The sequence below is a fragment of the Pezoporus occidentalis genome, unplaced genomic scaffold (assembly GCF_034315485.1).
Source record: "Pezoporus occidentalis ecotype Australia unplaced genomic scaffold, CSIRO_AGI_Poc_V1 ctg28, whole genome shotgun sequence".
Classification (NCBI taxonomy): Eukaryota; Metazoa; Chordata; class Aves; order Psittaciformes; family Psittacidae; genus Pezoporus; species Pezoporus occidentalis.
In genome coordinates, this window is record NW_026914718.1 from 2,420,402 (window position 1) to 2,433,879 (window position 13,478).

Genomic DNA, 13,478 nt, shown 5'->3' on the forward strand with positions numbered 1-13,478 from the left:
TGTCTCACAGAATTCCTGCTGGTCAGTTCAGCTACTGTTTCTACAGCCAGCATTAGACTATGCCCCATAATGAACTGCTGATGTCCTCATGTTAACATGGAAAGCTGGCACTAAAGGCTGCTCCTGAAAGTAAGGTAGTAAATGACAAGAGGCATATAAAACAAGAACAAAGAGAAATTAGCTTCCTAAAGGGAAAGTACACAATTACAGGTGTCAGGCAAAAGTACAGCAAAGCTCAGAAATACACAACACACCTGCACCTAGGCTGTGGATTTAGTTAGCCTAATTGTCCCTGACAAAAAGGGGGTGTACCTCCCATTGGACAGAACTCTGATTATCCATACCATACACATGCAATTACATAGAAGGCTGCGCACTTGACTACACAAAATTCTGCTTTGACAGCTGTTAAAAATAATAAGTGAGGAAGTGTGCATCTTATATCTACAGGACTACAACACACAGAAATCTCTGTGCCAAAGGCAGACCACTGTGACTTCTACCTAAACCCAGCAGGTTTATACGCTGACGTCTTAATTCCCTGCACAAGAAGGGAACAAGAGGGTCGCTGTGATATTTGCTGTACAAGAGCAGTGTTCTTTCTGCAGCCTTTACTGGCAGATGCCATAGTTTGCCTTCCTGTGTTAGCACACACAGTTCATTTCACAGGCACTGAAATGCCTGATGCAACCAAGTATGAAACTAAATATGAAAGTATAAATCAATACCTTCCCAGGATAGCTATGCAAAAATAAAAAGTCCACACATTGAAAATTAAACAATAAATGCATTTTTACTGTGGCATAAATTGTCATAACAAAGGAAACTAACTCTTTAAAATACTCAAACTGTTGTATGTAGATAGTGAGTTTTATGGAGATTAAGAACAGCATCATGGCTATAAAAATGAGTGGCTGCATTTGATTCTTGGGCTATTACATAAACTGATCATATGGACTGAAAAGATTTACTCTCAAGAACATTCAGTTTGGAATATTTCAGAAGAAAGTCAGCATATGAAAACCCTGGTTCTACACCACAGTAGCTGTAGAGGTTTTGTGGATGAAGGTCTAATGGAAAGCAGAAAAGCAAATCAGAAGTGCTCACATGTGTTTTCTTACCAGAATGTAAACGGAATGGAATGTTAGAATGGTGTTATATCAATACGTACACTGGGCAACATTAGTGGCAAGTTGTTGAAAGGCACGAGGAAGCTCATGGAGAGCACTCATGAAGAGTACTGTGCATAGCCACTTCTCCCTGTAAACTGGGATTTGTATGAGGTACAGCTAACGAAGAAAGAATTGAGGTTGATAATTTCATGTTTCCTAGTTATGATGCACTAGCACCTTAACAAAACATTCCTGTTCAAGATCCTCCTGTAGTACCAAAACATTACTTAATTCTTTTATGAGTGTATTTATATAAGAGGCAATGAAATGCTAAGTTGCAATCTATGGTGTTGACTTCTTATGCTAAAACAAAATGTAATGATGAAAGGAGGTACGTATTTCTCATACAGAGATTTCAATTTTACAAAACAGCAAACTGATTTTTAGTTGTTGTTATCCATATTTTACTCAGTTCTGTGGTTAAAATAATTATTTTCATTTCATGCCTCTTTCATTATTTTCATTTCACCCTATTTCATTAACAGGGCGAAAAGAGAAAACTCAAAAATGTCCACGTGCCAAATGAAACGTTGCTTTCCCACGTAATACATGTTTTCTCATTAAAAACAGGCATTTTTTATTTTTTCTTCCATTTCTTCACATTCCTGTTTATATGACTATGCAGACAACATATTTCCAAATAGAAATCAAACAAGTAAGTAGACATTAAACCACTGTCATTGTTCAGAGCTAGACCAGTAGATCAATCCTCTTGAAGACTGAAGACCACTATGAAATTAAGAGAAAATAGTAACCACAGATGACTTCAGGCAAAAAGAGGCTGAGAAATTAGGTTGCCATAACTGCTATTTGAAATAATCACTGGGTGGTTTTTTTTTAATGTGGAGCTAGATCCATTTGCAAGCAACCCTGTATCTTCCAACCATGATTAGGTTATGACCGCTTTGAAAAGTGTCGACTGACACGATGTAACTACGGCTGATCCAGAAATGCCCATAAAGAATCTAGACTGAAAGTCTAATTTATCAATATAAATGTATCAAGTAATATCAAAAGGCAATCAACTGACACTAACACACACCCTTTCTTCCAGCAACAAACCTAACCCTGCACCTTATACCCAGTATTCCAACACCTAACTTAGTTTGGTGCTAAAAGCTCTGGTACTCCGGTAGCATGACTCTAAGCACACTTAGAGAACGCCACAGTATTTTTCATGCCAGCCTTGTGGTTAAAACAAACATGGTTGGGGTTTGGGTTCTTTTTTTTTCTTCTCTTTAAGGAGAGCTTCCTAATTATTAGGAAGTAACAGGAACAGCCTAATTATTAGGCCACTCTTAACATGGAAATACCCTCCTCCTTTGAAACCAAATACTTTTGTAGAGAAGACTGCAAGACAGATGGACGGAAGGAAAATAGAAGCAATGCTGCCTCAGAGATAAGGGGCAATACCTTGGCTGGGTTTCACAACAGAATATTTGTGTCTTCTTTTTTTAATCTAGCAACTGTTTCAATATTCTTCTACCTCTTACTCAATGAAACAGGATTTAATGCAGTTAAAGTGTGGTAAAACGACTGTTCTAATTTTAGGTCCATGATGCTTTTAAACAACACCAAGAAAAAGGATACCAATTAAAATAAAACAACACTTACCGGATGAGATGTCTATTCGGTTCTTCTTCACTTGGGTGACATTGATATGGACACTGACTTTGCCCTCATTTATGTCGATCTCAACGTTCCCCAGGTCATCTGCAAAGTTGCTGAAGACAAGAAGTCCATTGGGATTCCAGGTTCGGAAAAGGAAACTGACTGAAAACAGGTCCTGGCTTGGACGACCAGGAACCTCAAGGTAACTGGTTGCATTGAAAAAGACAGGCACTGTATGTGGCTCCACACAAGAAAAACTTAAATTTCCCTAAGTAAAACACAAGAAAAGAAGCAAAAACATAAGCAAAATGTAAGACTCCACTACATTCATAGCAACCTCTAGAAAAGTATTCTCGGTTTTATTAAGCCTTGACTACTGTGATTGATGAAAGCTGCACGTAAAGATGTGCTACTACTATTATTATTGTTAGTTGTTGCTGATGTTTCTGTTTTGTCTAGCAATGGTCCCCCTGTATTCTGTTCTGAACAAATACACAATAAGAGGCAGTCTTTGCCCTACACATTTAAATTCTAAGATAAAGATTTGATAAAAGCAGTAAAATTCCAAATTCAAAGATGCAGAAATTAATCACAGAGAAACTCCAGCTTGTTTGTGGCCACCAAAGATGCCTACGACAGAGCAGTAATTCCTCCTTTTACAAAAATGAAATAAAGCTTTCCAAATACCATTATATCAATGTGTCAATCAATACAGTACATGAAGTTGTGAAAGGACATATAATACCTCATGAAGAGCCAGCCTCTGTTGTGTTTTCTACTAGGTAATACTAGATAAGCTAATACTTCATTTCATCAAATAGAAGGATTTGGAGTACATGATCATGATCAATGTGCGATGTTTGTAGTAACTCAGTAATTTTCTCTGTAAAAGAAAGTGCAGTTTTCACACTTCAAAATTTTACTCTTTGGGACACTGACAGAAATCCAGTCAACTTTATTGACTGCAAGGCTTTAAAATAGCTCACGCATAAAGGCCAGCAGAACTAGTACCAGCTAGATTACCAGCTTGGCAGCCTCCACCATCAGTTAAGAAGATGTTTGGAATAATAGGGAACTAGAGATTTCTTCATACTGATCTCCTAAAGGATTCACTCCTATCTTTATCATCAAACCTCAGCATTACAAACCATGTTCTTTTCATACACCTGTGTTTAATGGGTAACAGAAAACAGCCAAGAATTTAGGAAAATAATCAGCTAAAACAAGTATAGGAAACTTTAATTACAGTGTGATGAGCAAAAGTACAACTATTGTCTCAGAAAAGGCAAAGGACCTCCACTTAACTCCTTTGTTGCAAAGGTACTTGGCTATTTTGAGTGGGGTTTTTTGTTTAAAAATTGCCTAGAGATTGTAAGTTTCAGCCAGCTAACCATTAAATCCAAACAGTGAACTCGTTTGTTTGACAAGTTTTAGTCTCAGTATTTCCAAGTGTGCTACAGAATATTTTTGCTTAAACCACAGATTTTAAATACAGAAAAATAATAAGCTGGAGAGTGACTAAAATACCCTCTGCAACCCTTTGTTAACATTCTACGGTCACAACTACAGTCACGACTTCAGCTACACAGTCCTGTGGAGACACAGAAGGCAACAGCAATTCATAAGAGCTGACATCTCACAGTTCAGTTAGATTCCAATTAAGTAATGCTCAGAAAGCATCTTATTAGACATTTTTAAGAGCTTCTTTTTCTGCCTTGTTACCGAGAGGAACTAACAATTTCCTCGTAACAAGGCGGCTTTCATATCTAACTGACACTCTCCTGTCATCCAGATGCTTTGGATACTTGCATGTATAACACCTATAAATGTTAATGACACTAAATGTATTCAAATCCTTTTTCACACCATCACCAGCCTAACCACATAAAAGATTTCTTGACGAAGTCAAGATATAATTCTGATTTCTTTCCTAGTTAGTATTTTCCCTACTGAGCTACTCATTAATCTGAACAGGATTATCAATTCCCTCTTTGACTGTGAAATACAGCCCATCTGATATAGTTTGCTCACTAGCTCAAAGTCAAGAGTTAGAACTAATCTGCAGCTTGTCTCTATAAAGACATCCCCGTTTTTCAAAGAGAAACAGATCCTTTTCTACAGATTCAGAGTTTCTTGCTGAATAGTTCTCTTGGCAATGACATCTCATAGTCAAAAATATACTGTGCATTTATATTGAAACTACTGGTCTTAACAGAGAATTTTTCATACTACATTGGAAGGGAAATGGTAAAAAGACCTTAATTTGGGTCTCGTGAGCTTTGTATAATGATCTTTAATCTGTCTTGAAAATTAGCACCATGTTTACTTCTTATAAACCAATTTTGCTTACCCACAATCAGATATTACCCCTCATGGAACTACTACCAGGTCTTAAATCCTTTCCCAATTAATAGAGCTACTGGCTGAATGCATTGCTCCCAAATGAAAAATAATGAGTTTGTTAAGACTGCAATACCTGGTAAATAAGGCTCATACCTTACTGGCAATGTATGCTAATGTTTATCATGTTATTTCAGTACTTTTCTCAAAATACCTTATTATTCATCTTTAAGCTTAACACAATGTTCACTCAACGTAAATAATTTAACGAAGTGTCATCTTAAGTTTATATGTGACTGAACTTAGTAACACAGGGCACAGGAGCTGCACAACTGGGTGGAGCATAGACCTAGTGGATGTAAAGATGAAGGGTAGCAAATATGATTCTCCTCACCAGTTTTCAGTTACAGGCTTTAAAAATGTAGAGTCTGTTCTGTAGAAACTAAATCAAATCAGTATTCACACTGCTTGCTCTTAATATACCTCTGGATGGGTTTGATAAAGTGACTAGATTCCTAAACTCAAATTTCTCTGGGCTACTTCTTGTTAGCTGCATATTCTAGCCTCTTCTCACTACTGGGGTAAGGGTCAATAATCTTCAGTTATGCAAGATAATGAAATTCCTACAAGGCTTGTTATATTTTAGTAGAAAATACAGAAAAGTAGACTGGAAGGTTGTTTACAAGCATGTTTCCTGTTTCTGTGTTAGTCCTGAGTCAAGCTATATACAACAGTGAGCACCTACTGCGCTAGTTAGTCACTGCCAACTCTTGTTTGCAGCTTGGTTCAGAAGAAAAGCAGACCCTTCCATTCCCTGTCCTGGCTGTTCTTTTCCCCTGACTCTCCCTTTTGGGCATCTTTATAATTTGTGTCATTTATCTTCTATGAAAACAAATCAGGCTCCACTAATAAGAACAATAACTGTTTATGACCATTCATCTGACTCATTCACCCCAGTAAGCTGTTGCCATCTTATCAGTTACAAAGGATTGTGGATTTTTCCCCCTTATTTTTACCCTCTAAAAGAAATACACTATTAAAGTCAGTGATGGACTTTCTTTAAGTTTAAAGTACTTTAAATTGTCTTTACATCCTTCCTCTTCAGTAAAGAGATGCCTGGTGATGCTTTTTTTTGCTCATATACCTATGTATATGAGACCTAAAAAAAAAAAAAAATCAAGATTATCATCTTATTATCATCTTTGATTCTCTGGGCCTCCTCATTCTGTAAAATTAACTTGTCAAGTCCCTTTCACTATGTGATTTCTGAAATTCAACTGCCTGTATCTAAGAATAGTTTTTCTTCTGCCACACACCTCTTTAACATCCTTCTTCCCTCTGTTTTTTTCCCCACCTTATGATACTTCTCATCACCATACTGATTACTCTGCCTGTGTTCCACACCATTACATTTGTCTGTCTTGTCTCTTCATATAGTACACCATTTAGGACAGGGTGTGCCTACTGTTGTGGGTTTGTACAGGATCTGCTATAAGGGAGCTTTGATCTTTGTTGGATTGCTTAAGTGCCATCATCATAAACATGATTAACAACAACAGTGCTCTCAATCGAGCCTATTTTTCATGGTAAATCAAACTAAAAACTAGGAGAAAAAAAAAACCTGTTGGAAGAAACATAAAGATCCATGTTGATTTAGTTAGATTAAAATTGATTTTGCTTTTGAAGAGCTGAAGCGATTTAAGTAATTCTACTGAAAATAAAGCTCACTTCTATTTTTATAGCCATTCTTAGAATTGGAAATCAACAGCACCATCAAATTAAGCTAGCATGCCATAGCCTCCTGATGTAGCACTAACACTACTGAAGCTTCTTATGTGGAGTTTACTTTCATGTTACAGGTAACAATTTTAAAAACAAACAAATAAAAACCAGAGATTATCTGGCATAGAATTTTCGGTCCTGCTAGCTATGTCACACCTGTGAAAGGATAGGAATTGCACTACAGACACCTCTTAAGCAACACTTCTGCTCAGAAAGAGGTTTAAAGAATATGTTCTACCAACTTGCGGTGGGCTCGACTGTGTCATATGGAAAGATTGTTTCTGTACAAAGATGCTTGAAAATCTTGGTTACTTCACAAGCTTAAAATGCACTGCAGAAAGGAAGTTACAGGCAATTTTGGAAAACAAGTTAAGCCAAAGATTCTGGAGTTTATGCAACTGGTGCAAAAAGTTCTAAAAGGGGAGCCTTCCTCCATGGCACATGTACCATGCTCTTTGCCTGTGAGAACACTGGAGAAATTAATGCACAGAAAAAGCTCTAACTGCCAGGCTGTATTACTGAGTTTGTACAGGCAAACACCACATGCTCAGACTTATCCTTCATGCTACCTTGACCATCTAGCCATATTGTTCATATGTAAGAGTATGTATAGTAATACTTCAGTATTACTATGTATAGTAATTATTCAGTATTACAATATGCATAGTAATGCTTCAGTATTACTAACCAAGGAGTAAGCAAATAATCGATCCTTTGCACTTCATCATTGCTGCATATGTAGATCTTTACTCTTTACTACATAAAGAGAAAAGCAATAGTGGAACCATACATATACTTAGCAGCAGTTTGTGAATGCTGTAAACTTGTATAGGAGAAAGTCTTGAACAACTTATTCAGGCTGTCTCAAATTCATGGCAATAATACATTTATTTCTTACCCACATTGCCTTTGTGTGCAGGCAAGCAATTTTAGGAACATTTAGAGCCTTAAAAATACAGTAATTAAAGTACATTCTTTCTTAATCGTTCTGCCCATAAAGTCCCAAGTTTGAACATGAAAGAAACTATGAATGTTTAAGCAAGAGAAAAAGATAGAATAAAATGCTAATAAGCTGTGTAATGTTAATAAGCTAAATAATGATTTCCAAGTCTAATGTATTGAGGCTTTTCAGAGTTACCAGAAAGGCCTGGAGAACGACTTCTGCACTCCAGCAATCCAACCAGCTCTGCAGGGATGGAAGATACCAGAGTTTAAAGCCACAAGAAAGCTGCAATTGATTTAATAGTAAAGCCTGTGTTGGTTTTGGACTACTATAATTTGAGAGGAAAGGAAAGAAGTACTTACTGGTTCAGCTTATTTTCTTTCAAAAAGTAATTATCTGATACTGAAAGTTAATTTTGGAAGGATGAAATGGGACCCCAGAAATAAAGTGCTCAGACATAATAATAAAAAAGAAGTCACATACAGTAAGATCCTTGGGTATGTGATAAAATTTGGTTTGTGTTCTATATCATTCCAGTATACCAGAAGGATACCAGATACACAACTCACAAACCTTCTAGTCTCCTTTGATGGAGAAGCAGAACTGTAGATGACCATTAAATTATGCTCTTACCACATTAGAAGGTTCCAATTTCTTCCTTTTGGCAAGGTCAGTGATATTATTGCCATTGTAGTTGATGCTCTCCATGCAGCCTTTGAAATTTTTCCTGCTGTTAGAACTTGGCTTCCCAGAAAACGGCATGCCTCCAAAGGTTATCTTGAAATGAAACAGAAAATGGCGGGTAGTTACTGGAGGGCAAAGACTTTTACACAAATTTGCTGCAGAAGTTATTTTCTTTCTTTGAACACTCAAACACAGTGAATGAGAGAGCTGGCAGTACTGCTTGCAGAAAAGAGAAGTATCAAATAAGCTCTGCAAAAGCAGGAAAAATATCTGTAATGAATTTCTGATTGCAAACATTTATGGTAGTAAATCCCAATTATCATTACAATTGTCCAAACAGACATCACAGTTATTCATATATCAACTGAACTTCTGATTGCTACTGAACAACATGCATTTGAAACAAAGAACTTAGAATACATGTCCATTCCAGTATTTTTCTGGACAAGAGTAGACAAGGAATTAGCTGAATAATCTGATTCAAATCATTCACTCAGTTCTAACTGCGTGCCAGAGCTCAGACTACAACACAGCAGCAGTGGGCTCCAATACCATTTGTTTCCTTTAAAGCTTATATATCTACTTCCTCCAGCTGCATTTTACAGAATCACATAGTTAAAAAAGCTATTCTGTGTTAGACAGAAGCACTTTCCACCACTAAGAACATGCTTTTATGATGTAGTTATAGTCAATGAGGAGTTACCACATGACTTCCATAGGCCGAATGACCTCCATGGAGATGAAGACAATCACTGCAAAGACTCAGCCATCAGAGTCAAACAGGGACTGTTTTTCTCTTAATGCTGAATTTCATTACCCTAAAACACTGGGTTATCCAGAATTGCTACTGCTAAAGAATGAAGAAAACCAAGTGGTTTACTAACTAAAAATGTTCATCTCATGAAGTCTCTCCCTGTCACTCCATAGAGACTATACAGGTCTCTACCACATTAGGGTCTTTTCTGAAATGCTTGGAAGTGAATAAAGGCTACACATTTTCATTAATGTTTTGCAGCCCAAATGTGAAGAATAAGGGACTCATGAGATTAACCCTTGCAATCTATGTTAAATATTTATGTCCAATAGATGATGGCATAAATAGCAATGACACCTAGTCTTCCGGTCCCACAGATGCTCACAAAAATGTCTACTTATAATCTGCTGCTGAGGTTTGGCAGAGCCAAGCTTTTAAATATTATTCATTGTTAATTCCATTTGTTACTACTGACAGCAGGAAAACGCAGCTCTAGGGACACATTTTCCACTTTAAAAGCATGTAAGATATCACTTTCTACCCCAAAGAGGAGGTTTTGACTTGGCATATAAAAAGAGCTAAAGCTATACAGCTGAAAACGTGAATCTTCATGAACAGCACACACCACAGCCATTTGAAAGCATTTTGCGGGACACATCCTCAGGTATTATAAAGGGATATGACTTGACTTTAGAGCAGACACACCACTTTACATGAACTGGAGAATGTGACTGTGACATTTTAATGGCTGTTAAACCACTAATGTTAATTCTTTTGTATGTTGTAGTCATATGTTTGCACAAGAGAAAATGGAAAGGTAAGCATTTTGAAGGAAAGGATCGAAACTGCAAAAACCACGAACCAAGACATTAAGGACTCATGAGGATTTCCTTTTTTGATCTTGAAACGCAATCAGAACTGACGTTTATTCCTTTTTTGTGCTTACTTGACATTTCTGACTGTAACCCGGAAGCTTTTTTTTATGAAAAATTATTTTTACTCTTTCAGATTTATCCACCATGATTATTTTACCACAAGGGCACCACATTGAAATGTTATCTGTGGTAACTAACTCCAAAACCAGTGAGATAATTGAGAGGAAAGGAATGAGAACAGGTTAAGGCTCCTGCATTTGCATGAACCATAGAAACATGTATCTATACCCATTCAAGTAAGTTCCATTAAACGTAAGAGACTGAAATGTGTCTTTGAGAACTGCCAGTGAGGCCTCTAATGTTAGAGAAGACAGGAAGGTGATTCTCCTGGATCCTACTCTTACTAGGTGTAAATATACTGTATGCAATGTATTACTCATGGAAACATGCTACATACATGTGTGTCTATACACACACACACATATGTATTTGTATATGTGTGCCCATGTGTGTGTATATATATATGCGGGGTATCTATATATTTAAATTGCCCAGCCCTGGCTTGTAATATTCAGCCTAATTTTTCTTTAGTTGGCTCCTTGAAAATCTCTAATAAATCTGTTTATGTGAGTTTTCGGAAGCCCGATTCAGATGTTCAGTGCTCAATAAGTAACAGAAGCATAGGCAAATTTGCTCATTATTTTCTCATTCTAATGCTACCAAAGAAGGCATTCATAAAGATCTGTTGGGATGTAAGTAAAATGATTCATTTATAATACTATTTTTTTAAACATTCGCATTATATTCTTGATCAAAAGATCATAAAACTATCAATATGCGAGTCAATGCTGATGCCCTTTCACTGTTTAAAAAGTTGCAAGGACATAAATACATGTATTTGGCTCATTAGAAACAGTAAAGAAAATCATTATACAAAGTTTGTAATAACATGCTGAAGTCTGAATAACAATTTAAAGGAACCAAACAAGTTCACAATAGCAGAAGCAGAGTGCAATCAAACAACAAATCCACATCTAATTTTTATCAACACTTGTGTGCATTAATCTGACTGATCAAATGAAAGTTTCCGTAGGACTTGAATCACTCTTTACTGCTTCTTTATTTAAAGAAGTTACTGATGGTGTATTTATGAAAATGCAAGGAAGTACCTACCTAGAAAAGATCAAGATCCGTATTAGTAAAAAGGTTCTCATCTGCTTGCTTTGCTAAATAAAAATACTAATTGTCACCACAGAATGAGATTTTTTTTTATTCCAGTGAAAAACTATCACCTGAATGCGACAGCAGATTGTATGATGTTTCTTTAATTTAGTTCCCACTTACAGCAGCTGCGTTTACAGCTAAGCCTGCTGAGGAACATAGATCTCTCATTTTAAAACAAAAGGCTGAGATGACTTTTCCACCAGATGGAATCTGGTAGGCTAATGAAGAGAAACTTCATTTACACTTAAAAGAGAACAGAGCTGAAAAGAATATTTCACGAAATGTTAGGGAAAAATAATAAAAATAAATATACAAAAAAAGGTCCCAAAACATTTTAAATTATATTCATTTTCTTTTCTTATTGGACTAATCTTTATAAAGCCAATTGAATGAAAACAAACAAGTTTCAATGTCTACCTCATAATCCAGGTCCAAGTAATCAAATTCTCCATTGGTTCTGAAGTGCTGCATGTGTCTGTCAAGGGTGAGATTGATGTTTCTCCCATGGCGCTCTATGATGATGGAGTGCCAGTGGTGATCATCCAAGAGGCTGCCTGTCATCACGGATGTGTGGCCATAAATAGAGCCAAGCTGGTTGCTGCCTAACATGAGAATAGAAACAACAGCAATTCTCACCTCATACCAGTCAACCAAACATCTTCCTCTTGTTCTGTCAATATTTCACCTGAATCATACCAGACACATCATAACCTAGAGAAAGTCAGTCCACTATGAAGCTGAGATCTGTCCAGTGGAGAGCTGCTGCCACAAATACAAACAGCTAGACCAAACACACCAGGTATCTGATCAGTGAGCTGTATGAACAGTTATCTGTAACAGTAGTTATACGGAGGTGAACCAGAGAAGCAGTACCAATTTTTCAGTCATAAAGACGTTTTCATCTAGGGAATGCTAGGGGATTTCTGCATTTTCACCCCTTTATAAGCTATTACAACTTCCATATATGTGCTTGGTGGGGATGATCCTAAGTCATGGCAGATAAATCAGAATGGGCCCTGTGACACACACTCAATAGACAGAAGTAATAAAAGTAATGGTTTGTGGTGTTATTCCTCCCCTTCCTGAGGGTGTATTGTGTTTGCAATGAAAAGCTGTCACCTCTGGGCCAGGTCCTGAGATTCCCTGGAACTGTACTGATCTATGACTTTTGAGGAGCACATGGTGCCTGGTAACAGACTTTGGAAACACCCTTTTCAGCTTAGTGTTCTACACTTCGTAGGACCTGCCAGTATAGCTACACCAGTGAGCGTATACGAAAAGGCTTAGCACAGACTGAGCTAACAGTAGCAAAAACTGTCTTCTGCTAACATAGCTTATTTCAGCCTTTTCTCCTGCAGCAACCTTCCTATTCTGGAAATCAAGACTACTGGCAAGAGTACGGTTTTGGAGTTCTCTGCTGTGTTTTCCAGGGGCTTTTGCCAGTGCAGCTATGCAAGTGAGAGATCACGCCTCTTTGCAATCTGACTGACATAGCTAAGCCGGCAAAGACTGAGACCATGCATCTCAGCTGAAGCAGCAAATGACTAATACAGCAGTAAGTTAAGAAAAAAAGGGTGTGTTGCCCAATAACTCAGTACAATCTTTCATGTTCTGAATACACGAGGACCTAAGGCGTTTCTGGAGCTGAGAATTTCTTGCCATCAAGCATGCCTGCAAATCGGGCATTAAGGTTTGTGCATGTTGCTAACACATTCTGGCAAATCACACTTCCGTGGCTTAAGAAGACATTACTCCCGTACAAATGATCACATTGCCTTTTTGCTGAAGGCCACTGACCCTTCAACAGCTGTAGGTTAAAAACTACATAAAGAAATCAAGCCATGCATGAGCCTTAATTTCTTCAATTCGGTGTCAAACCCAGGGCAAAGTGAAACCTAAATCCTACCCTGCCTCCCCATTCCTCCTCTGCCTCCATCACCCATGTTTAAAACTATGCCTCTGGATTTCACCAGGCAAAATGAACACCTCTGTCCACTGACTGGTGCAAACACAATACACCCTCAGGAAGGGGAAGAATAACACCACTAACCATTACTTTTATTACTTCTGTCTGTTGAGTGTGTGTCACAGGG

General features: G+C 37.4%; 1 protein-coding gene across 6 annotated transcripts in view; it reads right to left on the reverse strand.

The window, feature by feature from the left end:
* The window catches only part of CNTNAP2 (contactin associated protein 2), a 1,014,729-nt gene that overhangs the window by 515,781 nt on the left and 485,470 nt on the right, over positions 1-13,478 (reverse strand). For all 6 annotated transcript variants that reach the window (XM_062625371.1, XM_062625372.1, XM_062625373.1 and 3 more), the window contains 3 exons: positions 11,803-11,987; positions 8,482-8,625; positions 2,787-3,051 (listed from right to left, as the gene is read on the reverse strand). In XM_062625371.1, coding sequence (XP_062481355.1) covers positions 2,787-3,051; positions 8,482-8,625; positions 11,803-11,987 — 594 coding nt within the window. The remainder of the gene's footprint in view (positions 1-2,786; positions 3,052-8,481; positions 8,626-11,802; positions 11,988-13,478) is intronic.